Source organism: Pelodiscus sinensis, chromosome 1 (assembly GCF_049634645.1).
Source record: "Pelodiscus sinensis isolate JC-2024 chromosome 1, ASM4963464v1, whole genome shotgun sequence".
NCBI lineage: Eukaryota > Metazoa > Chordata > Testudines > Trionychidae > Pelodiscus > Pelodiscus sinensis.
In genome coordinates this window covers 225,213,598-225,226,258 of record NC_134711.1, presented here as the reverse complement: position 1 = coordinate 225,226,258, position 12,661 = coordinate 225,213,598, and the positions used below count along the sequence as shown (strand labels likewise).

Genomic DNA, 12,661 nt, shown 5'->3' with positions numbered 1-12,661 from the left:
ATAAACCTGTAACTGTTTAAGCTTTAACCTGACTCCTTCAGTTGCTGTAACAGAACCAAGCACAATTTTAAAAGAACTTCAGCCGGTCATAAAGGGACAGACATAGGGAGAGCTTGGGCGTTTGGATCTGTGTCACTCCCAGGTGACAGGATCCACTGGGGCATCTTTCAGTCTTTCTCCAAGGCTGCCCGCTGCGAAGGAATTATGAAATTCTAGCAGCTGAAATCTAAGATGTAATAAGCTCTTCCTATATAACGGGGCGTCTGTTGGCCTGCTGGCCACCCTCTGCGATGGGACCCCGGTCCTAGCAGTAAAGGCACGGACGTTAAACCTTTTCTCGGAAACATACACACACACACTGCCCTGACCGTCGGCTGACAGCAGCATCGCGGGGGGGAAGGCAGCTCCACAGGAGCTGGCACAGATGGGGAGCCAGCTTTTAAGATACAGAGACAGCAAGGGGGGAGGTGCATGTAATCGTTAGGATTAACTGATAAACCCAGTCTTATTGGTTAATCGTTTAAATAACTAAACATTTACATCCCTGCAAGGAACACGCCAAGCCACAGAAAGAGCAGGTGGCAAGCAAAACGAGCTGTTTCTCCCAACCAGACAGGGGTTAGCTGGGCTCAGGAAAACTTTCCAAATCTGGCAAGGAAAGATGATGGTGCAAATTCAATGCTTAAAGCCTTTTACAGTTTTTAGCCTTTGTTCTGTGCACTTTGAACCTTTGAAGGAATTAATAACTAATGCTTTGTTTTGAAGATGTTGTTCCTGGGTTGCTTTAACCAACTCATTGGATACAGGTCCCCAAAGTAAAAGTAGTAACAAGTACCAAACTGAGCCTGGCCTGTCAGATTAATGCAGGCAATAAGCGATGGGCTGCAGCCTCAAGATCCAGTCTACAAATGACTGGACTGCATGGTTCCACCCAGGGTGATGTTAAGGAAGCCAAACCTGTTATCTAAGGGCTGCATTCAAGGTAAACTACAAGGGATTTAAGGTGCAACTGTGACAAAGGATTATGAAAAATATGGTTTACAGTATGAAGAGTCATATACGAAACCACAAACCATTTCATATCTCAAGAATATTAAATGGCAAGAGGGCATATTCAATCAGAACCTAATACAGATACACAAGTAGCAATAGCTTCCACTGAGGAGACTGACAAAGCAGGGAATTTCAAAGCATGGTAGGACTGCAGTGGTTCTGGTATTCTCGAATCAAGTCAGCCAGTAATGTGAAGTTATTGGGGAAAAAGGCAAATCCAGGCATGGCAGTGGCCTCATCAAACATGGACTCTGCAAGGACCTCCAAGAACTCTGCTCTTGTGGACAAACGTATTCTTTGAAGCATAACCAACAATTATGGCCAACAGCCTAGAGGTTAGCATCCCAATGAGTGAAAAAGAATGCAAATCTACTTATTTTACAAATGTACATTGGTAGCTTAAGCAACTACAGGTTGTACCTCCAAAAACCGACATTCTCTGGTCAGGTAACAGCTGTCATCCGGCAGGACCACAGATGCTCCTGGACCAAAGAACCAGGAGTCTAAAGGCAGGAGGGACAGCACGAGACTGGAGCCAGAGCCCTCCGGCAGCCTCTAGCAGCCCATGGTAATGCAGGGACAGGCTGGAGTCCCCCACCAGCACAGACCGGCACAGGGCTGGAGTCCTGCAGCAGTCTCTAAGAGCTCGGGACTGTGACCAGAGCCCTGTGGCAACACGGGACCAGAGTTCCCCAGCAGCTTCCTGGAGCACGGGGCTGGAGTCACACTCTGTGGCAGCATGGGGACGGAGCCCTGCAGCAGCCCGCTGGAGCATGGGGACGGAGCCCTGCAGCAGCCCGCTGGAGCATGGGGACGGAGGCCTGCAGCAGCCCGCTGGAGCCCTGCAGCAGCCCCAGGGCTAGAGCACCACAGCAGCCTCCTGGAGCATGGGGCTGGAGCCAGATCCCCTCAACAGACCCCTGGAGCGTGGGCCCAGGCCAAAGCCCAACAGCTGCCCCTAGATACGCAGGGCTGGAGTCCTGCGGCAGGAGCCTCTGCTGTCCAGGATGTCAGTAGCAGCTGGACAAGGAGCCCAGTCAGGTTGGGGGTGAGGGAGGGCAAGGAATGATGCTTGCTGGGGCAGCCTGTCAGCAGCAGGTGATGGGCTTGGGCGCCGGTGGCAAATTGGGCTTGGTCCAGCAAATTCTCTCATTCAGAACTGGTCACGTCCCGATGGTGCTGGACCAGGCTCCCAAACTGTACTCCCATACAGCCATCTGAGACTTTGGAGTGCTTCCTTTCTTACTAAAGTTAAATTTTATGGGGAACCTATTTGGTGTTGAACCCAGCATTAGAGCTAATAGTGCTAGCATCTAATATACATGGTTTAGAACCTATACTGATAAAAATCTCATGCACCTTTATGATTCGTTTGGTATTAAATGATTTATACAGCAGTGACACCCACATATTCAAGTCAGAATCAGAAATATTTGCTTGAGCTTCATTTTATTAGATTGAAAGCTCTTTGGATCAAGGATGGAGTGTGTATGCAGACAGTGGAGGAGAGGGTATCTATATATACAGTCAGTCCCCGGGTTACGTACAAGATACGGACTTAAGTTGAATTTGTATGTAAGTCGGAACTGGTACATATTGTAGGGGAAACTCTAGCCAAACATTTCTCCAGAGCTCAGTTTTATTCTCCCACACCTCACTTCCCTCAATCCTTTATTCTCAAGCTGAGGTGTCTGCTGAGAAAAGCCGCTCCGCGTCTCCCTGGTCTGCTGGGGGGAAGCAGCTAGTGCAGGGTTGCCTCACCCCGTTTGTAAGTAGGGATCTGATGTAAGTCGGATCCATGTAACCCGGGGACTGCCTGTGTGTGTGTGTGTGTGTGTGTGTGTGTGTGTGTGTGTGTGTGTGTGTATACACACACACACACACACACACACACACACACATATACACACACACACACACCAATTTACTTGTGTTGTTTTATATTCCTTAAATATTCTTCAAATATCAGCTTTCACCAAATGCCTCTCAGCTTAGCTATTATCTTTGCTTGAATGTATGTGCAAAAGGAAGAAATTGCTATTGGAATTATGTAATTTTGATATAGTTTGTATATTTTTACAATTCTGATATTCTATACAACACAGTTTGCTTTTTTCTTAAGGTAGCCTTAAATATTTTTAAATCATGTGATACAGACCCTGGCATAGCTTTACTGGCATAAAGATTAACATCTGCAAAAACCCCTGCAAACTCATTTAAATCTTTCTCCCCAGAGAAATCTGCTGTATCATGGCAAGAGGATGTTTCAAAGCAACCAAAACCATCATATATTATGATCTTGGAACAGAGAGGCTCATCTATGCATTCCAAATGTTACATCTTTTAACAATTGCACTTTGAAAACACGATTTTAACAATAGCCGTATTTTCCTCAAGCACAAGGATCATGCAATAATTAAATGTTTTGACATTTCCCCTGACGTTTCTGCTTTTGGTACAAAAAAACCCTACAATACTGAATATTTCCTGATATTTATGAATACAGAAAATGAAATTTTCTGTATAAGATCAGAAGCCAGCGAACCATCTTAATTATTAAGGCCTAAAAGTTATAGTAAATGTATGGCATTTCATTAAAATCCAACTTTTTTCTAATTGAAGTACTGCTGTTTCCCCATTTTCTGTCAAAATGCACCTCAAGAGTTAAGCATGATACATTCAAATGCCCTTGGTATCCTGTAAATAAATGTTGTGCGTATTTTAGAAATGTAGTAAACACAAACCCCTACAATAGGTTTTTTAAAAATCAATAGGTATTTTAATCCTTCATGAATGTGAAGTTATTCCATATACAATAAAAAGAAAAAAAATACACACTTAAATTTAGAATATTGTGCTGTTGCAAAATACTCCCACCTGGAGCAGTTCTAAAATAACAGCATTAAGACAGTAACAGTGTAACATGCATATGATACGATCCTAATCTTTACTTTCTAATTAATTAATGTTTGTACTGTGCTATGTTTGTACTGTGCTTGATACCTCCAAAGTGTTATTCAAGTGCTAAGTAGTACTATGCTAGCAAATATTTGCCAGTCTTTGAGAGAGAGAGTGTGTAAAAATGAAATGCACAGCAATGCAGCAAGATACCAGTGACTAAGAGGAGACTGGGATAGGTTAACAAAAACATCAGCAGAGGAAAATTCCACTGCTTTTAACAAGCAATCAGATATAAATTAGTACTCATCAGGGAAGAAAAGTTAATTTTTCCAGTGTGTAGAATTTCTTATCTGTGCTTATTACATGCAAATTTTAAGTAGGTGTTTCACATTATGATACCAGAGCTGGTCTACCTAATGAAAGAAAAAAGTTCCAACAGCAGTAAGAGTAACCAATCACAAACAGACAAGTAATTTTTTAAAAGGATGACATCTTATGGTCAAAATTGTTGGTGTTCTCTGAGTAACTCTCTGAGTAACTAAAAGTTTGTGTTCTCTGAGTAATTGAGTGAGTGTGTCTGTCAAGAATCAGTACAGGTTTACTTGCAGACCTTTGCACCACTCACTAATTATAGCAGATTGTGGAACTAAGCATATCTGAATTAACAGCTACACAGAGTGTAGGTGTGAACATCTGTTCTGTTGTGTAAGTTATTTTTGTCTTACAGCTGGATTTTTTTAAAGAACATGTTCTGTTTGTTTCATTGCCTATTCAACCAAGAGGGCTTAAGATGCACTGTGTAAATGTTTCCTGTGATCCAATTCTATAGCAATCAGTTCCTAACTACAGGGTGCTAGTAAAAACAAAATAGCAGCTCCTTGGCCATCAGTTACCAGGACAGGGCATATGAACCTTTAATGATGCTTCTTTTTATCTTGTGCAATACTCACCATGGCAGCAATATTTAAGTTATAGTTCAAAGCAATGATGGAGATGACCTGTGTACACATACTACAAGAAATATATAATAAATTGTCTTAGGACGCTAACTTCCTAAAATCAGATAAACTGATTAAAAAGCCAAAACCTTTTTATGTGTTAAACACACTAGGGATGTAATAGTGTAGTCAATTAACCAAGAAGCAAAAGCTTATATGTTAATGCTATAGACTACAAACATTAAACCCCCTTCTCTCCCTTCCTCCCCCACCAGTAAATCATTTAGCAGGGCTAGACAGCAGCCTGGCTTGCACAGTCGGAGATCTACCTCTGCTGCAGCTATGCATTTAAAGTGCATTAGGAGCCAGGCAGCCCAACTCAGTTCCAGCTCACACTGGGTCCGGAAGCTCAGCCCCTACCCTACCCAGACAGGGGTTGCTGTCATCCCCTGCCACTACCTCTGTATCAAAGGCAGCAGCATGGGGCAACAGACAGCTAGTCCGCAAGGGGAGCGGACTCACACCAGGTACCCTGTGCTGCTGCCTCACATACAGAGGCAGCAGCACAAAGAGGCAGGAGTCTCCTCCAGAGTGGAACCAGGGTGCACTGGCTGCGCCCACCCCCACTATAGAATAGTAGAGTAACTTAGAAGAATGCATAATTAACTGATTGATATTTAATATCCCTAATACAGAAATGCCATAATACAACCATGGAGGTGGTACAGAGCACACCTATGCCAAATACACATAGGCTGTGTCTAGACTGGCATGATTTGCCAGAAATGCTTTTAACGGAAGTCTTCTGTTAAAAGCATTTTCGGAAAAGAGTGTCTAGATTGGCACGGATGCTTTTCCACAAAAGCACTTTTTGCGGAAAAGCATCCATGCCAATCTAGACACGCTTTTCCGCAAAAAAGCCCCGATCGCCATTTTCGCGATCGGGCCATTTTCTCAATCTGAACTGTCTACACTGGCCCTTTTGCGCAAAAGTTTTGCACAAAAGGACTTTTGCCTGAACGAGAGCAGCATCGTATTTCCGCAAGAACACTGACAATCTTACATGAGATCGTCAGTGCTTTTGTGGAAATTCAAGCGGCCAGTGTAGACAGCTGGCAAGTTTTTCCGGAAAAGCGGCTGATTTTCCGGAAAAACTGGCTAGTCTAGATGCAGCCCGCCTGGGAAAAGAACTGTTCATTGCCAATACTATTCCGCATGTTATGAACTTGCAAGGATAATTATTTTTTTCTCCTTCTCTATGGGTCAAAGCTAGTCTCCAAGCTAAGCTGCCGAAAAAAAGTCACAAAAGACAAGTGATGCAATCGGGGATTTATTGGTCTGACATGGATTTTTTTGAGGACTTGTCAACTGCCATACAAGGCAGCTCACCCTGATTAGATTTGGGTTTGTTTGTTCTTGCATTCCCGAGTCCCCTAGAAGTTTTTGACAACAAGGCAGCACATTGCAGAAAGCAGAGCCCAGCCGCATGCATTTCGGATGGTGTCTGACTGCTCCAGCAGACAGCGCATGTTTGAGAAAGGAGCAGATAAGAACACCACCTCCGCCCTCTCAGACGGAGCCGCCTTGTTGTAGGTGGCTCCCTCCACCTTCCTGCCTACGATCCCGCCGCCGAGCCCAGCGTGACACCCAAACAGCTGGCTGCTCTGCTTCCCTCACGCCGACCAGTCGCGGCCTTAGCCCATTTCATGGGTGGGAGCACAACACTGAAGCGGGGTCCCTCGCTCCCGTCCAGCCCATCTGCCCCCGGGGCGGGGTTGGGGGGGCGCAGGCCCCCACTCCCAAGGCTAGGCCCTGGCGGGGAGGGGGAACCTGGCGCACAGCAGACAGCAGGTCAGGAGCAGAGAGGGCCAGAGGCATCCCTGGCCCCGGCATCTCATTCCCAGGGCTGGGTCCGAGCTCCCGGGGGAAGCAGAGGGGAAGGAGCAGCGGCAGGCGAGCTGCCCGGGACACTCCCCCGCCTGGCCCCCGCTTCCCGGGGGGTGCTCACAGCAGCCGTGTCTCCTCTCCTCCCCGCCCCCTCTCCTCCGGCATACACTGGAGCGGGGCGGCGGGGGCAGCTCACCATAGATCATGGCCAGGCCGGTCTCGTGGAGGAAGCGCACCCGGCGGTGCTTGAAGAGCCAGATGGTGAGGATGGTGAGGGTGAGCAGCAGGATGAAGGTCAGGAGGCTCACGCTGTCCTGCCGGTGACTCTCCTCCGCCTCCTGCTCCGTGGCGATCTCCTCCATGGCGCTGCTGCTCCGCTCCTCTGCCCGCAGCCCGCCGGCCCGCAGCAGGGGCAGGAGCAGCGGCAGGGGGAGCCGCATGGCTGCGGGGGAGCCGCCCCCACTCGCCCGCTGCGCTGCCTGCAGCTGAGCCCCGCGGGCGGCCCGCGAGCCCCGGGCTGCGGCTGCTGGGGCTGTGTGCGCGCAGCCTGCCCAAGCAGGGCACAGCTCCAGTGCGCAGGATCCCTCGGCAGCGCACACGGGACACGCCGCCAGCCAGCCAGCCGCCCCCTCGCCTGCCCGGCCTCTTAAAGGCGCAGGCCTCCTCCCCACGTCCAAAGCGGATGGGGGCAGAGCTCGCTGGAGCCGGCTGTTGGGGGCTCATGCGGCGCTGCGCTGCGGGGGCAGCCTGGGGGAGTCTAGCGACAGCCGGCAGGACGAGAGCGACCCGTTCATTGCCTTTGTGCGGTATCAGGGCTGGGGACTGGCTAGACATGGGCGGGCGGGCGGTGGCTGGGACCTGTTTATCTAGAGTATCCAAATTCTCCACTTTCTCCCCAGCTGAAGAATTGTCTCTCCCGCTACTAAATCCAAACGCTGTGAAGGCCTGGTTCTCTACCCTCTTGCCCTAGGCTGTGGGTGGTCATTGACAGCTGTGCAAAGTGGTCGTAAAACTATCCCTGCACACTGGGGGTGGGTGGGTAAGATCTTACACATGCTTGGCACAGATGTAAGTGACTACTTAGCATGCAACGCGCTTCATTTCTGCAAGCACCGTTTTTCCACATTATTTTAAAGGGGCATTACAGCATTATGATTAGAATCTGCTATATATTTGAGCTAGAGAGAGAGAGTCTCTCTATCCATCCTCAATTTGTTCTAATCTAAGGAGTAAGTTATTTCCTCTAGTCTAAGGAGTAAGAGCTAGGACCACCGAATTGGTGTACAGCTTCCTCTTATCATAACTTATAGCAAGGTCAGGGTTTGGTTGTGCTATAGAAAAGAGATAGAATCACCAAAGAGGTGAAAGGGACTAGCTGAGAGCACACCAGCCCAGAGCCTTTGGGGGGACATTGCTGGCTGTTCTATGTCAAGGAGCAAAGGGAACATGCACAGTTCGTTGCATTCCTCAATCTCACTGGGGAGAATGGGGCAGATGATGCTGGACCCACCCTAGCTGGGGAGACAAGCACCCCTCCCCTGGCTGTGCCCACTGGAGCTGCCGTGGTCATGGAGAACCGCGTCTCACCTGGCCCCAACGTGGTACAATGAGAGAGGGCTGGGGTTGTTCTCTCCATTCAGGGCAGCCTGCATACTGAACCCCTCATCTCCGGCCCCATCCTAGAGCAATGATTTAAATGAACAAAACCAAAAATTAATTGAGCTAAGGACTAGAGCAACACCTGGCAAATCTTCTAGTAAGGCAATAGTTTACAGACTATATTGCCTGTAAATGCCACTTTATTGTTTTAAAACTAAGAAATTTTGGGGTGGGACAAATCAAACTTTGGTTCATCTTGCTTTATTTTTTTGAACTAACTCACTTTGGAAGATGAAATACACTGTTTAATGTCACTTAACCTACTCAGTTTCAGATATATCCAGAGGTGAAAGTAAGGGGTTACACCCTGATGCGCAGTTCCAGCAAGAACTGGCTGAGCTGCAGCAAAAGCCAGCAGTGAGCTATTTTAAGAGCTGGGGACCTGGGTAATGATAGCATTACCTGTAAGAAATCTGTTACTTTCACCCGTGGTTATGTCTTAGCATGTTGTAACTTTTGATGTGTAGACACAGCAATGGAATCCAAATAAGTTTCTGTTTTTATTTAAACTTTATTAATGAAATGTTTAAATTTATAACAATCAATTTTGTAAACTGAATTGGGGAGCCTAAACTACATGACAGTGACTCTCCTAATATTTTTTTCAGTCACCATCCACAGCAATCAATAGCAGAAATGACTAGACATTATAGTAACAAATCTGCCTCCCAATATGGCTTAGGGTGATGCTATAGGTCAGTGTTTCTCAACCAGTGGTACAAGTACTCTTAGGAGTACTCGAGAGAGTTCTGGGGGGGTACATCAACACAACTGAAACTTGGAGAAAACTGAATTTTTGTGTTAAGTTTTATAGCGCTTTATTTTTGTACTTTTTACACCCAAAAATTTCATTGCCCACCTGGGTACGATTAAGTTGTTTAAACAAATGTGTTGCAATGGTAGAAAGAAATGTGTGAGTCTGAAAACGGTAGGTATTGGTGGTACTAATATTTTTATTTATTTATTTTTGGAAAAGGGGTACTTTATTTTTTTTAAAAAGGTTGAGAAACACTGCTATAGGTAGTCTGCATCAGTTTCCCCTCTTGGACTGCTCAAATAAACTTCAGGTCATCTCAATTTTAAAAAATCCATCTTTGGGGACTAAGTTTATCAATATAAGTTTATCATAAATAAAACTCAGAATTCTTAAGTGCATAGAATGCACAATTTCTCTTCCTGATTCCAGGCCTTCCTGTATACGGCATTTACACTCCTTCCTGTGTTAGATAAGGTCCATCCTAGACATCTCTATTGGGCCAGAATTTCTCCCAGGACTCCCTGCAGACTCTATCATAACATCCTAGACTTTGTCCACTTGGCTACAATTTCCTGCTCTTTTTTACACTGCAGTCCTCTGATTACCTTTTAATCAGGATTGACATAGTCCTAAGGGGCAAGTCATCTTTTCAAAAGCATTAACAACATTAAGGAGCAGGTTTTAGACTCACTAGCTTACAAACTAATAATCTATTTAGCAATAATCATAGAAATACAAAGCTAGAAAGGACCCATTGAGTCCAGCCTTCTGCAAAGGCAGGATCAAGTAAACCTATGTCATTCCTGACATGTTTGTCTAACTTGTTTTTTTTAAAACTCCCATACATAACTAGTGTTTTAGTTAGAAAGATTTTCCTAATATGTAACCTAATCTCCCTTGCTGAAGATTAAGATGATTACTTGTTCTATCTTCAGTAGATATGAAGAACAATTGACTGCCACCTTTGTTATACAATCACTTACATATTTGAAGATGTTATTAGGTTCCCCACTCAGACTATGTCAAGACTATGGGGTTTTTCCGAGATACCTCCACCGTGTCCAGGGAACTCATCTGCTCTTCTGCTTTTTTTTTGCGGAAGAGTAGATGCGCTTTTTAAGAAGCCCTGCCTTCCTCCTCCCATGAGGAAGAAGGGCTCTTCTGAAAGGGGGGGTTCCCAAAATTTGGTCCAGTGTAGATGGCCCAAATTTTGGAAAAGCCTCTTTCGAAAAAACTATCGGGAAAAAGGTATGCAAATTGTGGACTGCAATTTGCATACCTTCTTCCGATAAAGCCCTGTAGTATAAACATAGCCTCAGTCTTATTTTCTCAAGTCTAATCATAACTATTTGTTTTGTTTGTTTTACTTTTTCTCATGGGTCAGGTTTTCTAAACCTTTTATCATTTTTATTGTTCTCTTCTGGACTCTCCAGTTTGTCTACATCTTTCTTATAATATGGTGCCCAGAACTGGACACAATATACCTTCAGAGGCTTCACCAATGCTGAGTATAGCAGGATCTTCCATATGATACTTCATTTAATACATCCCGCAATGATATTCACTTTTTTTGCAGCTGTATCATATTCAATTTCTGATCTACTACTTCCAGGTTCTTTCCAACAGTACTACTGCCTAGCCAGTTATTCCTCATTTTGTAACTGTGTATGTGATTTTTTTTCCTCCCATACTTTGCATTTATCTTTATTGAATTTCATCTTGTTGATTTCAGACCAATTTTTCAATTTGTCAAGATAATTTTTAATTCTAAATCTGTTCTCCATTATGTGCAACCCCTTTCATCTTGGTGTCATCTGCAAAATTTGTAAGAAATCTCTCCACTCCATTATCCAAGTAATTAATGAAAATATTAAATATTACCAAGCCCAGAACAGAGCCTCATAGGATCCCACTAAACATGTTTTTACAGTTTGACAGAGACCTGTTGACAACTGCTCTCTGAGTACGGTTTTTCAACTAGTTATGTACCCACTTTATAGTAATTTCATCTGGATCACATGGGTATGTCAATAGCCTTACTAAAACAAGATATACAGATCCATGGCTTCCCCCACCTATTTACAAGTACAGTAACTCTGTCAATGAAGGATTAGACTTGTTTTGTTCTTGATAAATCTATGCTAACCCTCATCATCCTGTTATCCTCTAGGTACTTACAAATTGTTTAATAATTTGTTCCAGTATGTTTCCGTGTATCAAAGCTATAATGGCTGGTCTGTAATTTCCCAGGTCCTCTTTGTTCCTTTTTTAAAGATACCAACAATGTTTGCACTTCTCCAGTCCTCTGGGACTTCATCTGTTCTCCATGCATTGGCTGCGTCTAGACAGTTTTATAGTAGCAGAGCAAACATTTAAGCATTACCTTATAATATAGGATACAGACTTATTAAGTAGGTTTAATACATGCATCATTCTACAAGCCTTTCATAAAATTTAAATGCTAAATACATTGTTATCACTCTCATAAGTATTTTGATAATACTAATACAGAGATAAGCAAGACTAGTTTCCAGCTGTGCATTTGGAGGTATTAAGTGAGGCCTAGTGACCTACTCTTTTTTTCCCTTATTGTTAATGGTAATCATGTTAACTATCTGGTCACAACATTTTTTTATGAAGACTGAAACAAAATAGGTATGAAACTCCTCTGCCTCCTTGATGTCACTCATTATTAGCTCTCCTTTCTTGTTAAGTATCAGACTTACATTTGTCTTTGTCTTTCTCTTGCTCCTAATGCAGGACCACCCCCAGAGGACTCGTTTATTATTATTATTTTCAGGTCATTAAGGTATCCCTGATGGAGTCATATTGACCTCTTGCTATTCTTTTACATTAAGATAATTTGCTGCTGTTCCTTTACAACTGTCACAGTGAGAAATTGCCAGCACTCCTAACTTTTAGATTTTCTTTCCATGGGACCTTGCCTACAGATCTTTGAATTTGTTAAAGTCTGCAGTTTGGAAGTCCATTGTCCTTATCTGGCAGCTCTGACTCGTCCTGTTCCTTGGAATCATTACATCTCTCATTTCAGGATCACTTGCCCACGTTGCCTTCAACCTTAGATACTCAACCAAATTCTCCCTGCTAGTCAGAATCAAGTATAAAATGGCCGTCTCCCTCACAATTTCCTCCATCTTCTGAAACAAGAATTTATACTTAACACGTTCCAAAAATTGACTGGAGAGTTTTGTTTTGTCTCGTGTGACTTTTCCATTAGATGCCAAGGTAGTTTAAATTCCCTTTCTACGAGGTCTTGTTTTATATATTTTTGTTGTTTGTTCTAGCAATGCCTCATCTCGGGTGCTGGAATAGGGGAGGCTAGGGAGCCATGTTCTCCCCACTTTTTACTGGCCATAAGGGTGAATGACGGGGAGGGGACGTAGAGGAGTAAACAGGAGCAGAACATTGTTGGAAAGAGGTGACACCTCATCTATCTCCTCTTCCA

General features: G+C 44.5%; 1 protein-coding gene across 2 annotated transcripts in view; it reads right to left on the bottom strand.

Annotated features, from left to right (window-relative positions):
* SLC9A7 (solute carrier family 9 member A7) overlaps window positions 1-7,350 on the bottom strand; it is a 124,007-nt gene extending 116,657 nt beyond the window's left edge. The window contains exon 1 of one of the 2 annotated variants that reach the window (XM_075916197.1): window positions 6,976-7,350. In XM_075916197.1, the coding sequence (XP_075772312.1) occupies window positions 6,976-7,219 (244 nt within the window). In that variant the 5' untranslated portion in view covers window positions 7,220-7,350. The remainder of the gene's footprint in view (window positions 1-6,975) is intronic. The other variant, XM_075916189.1, reaches the window with a different exon arrangement.
* Window positions 7,351-12,661: the final 5,311 nt, after the last annotated feature.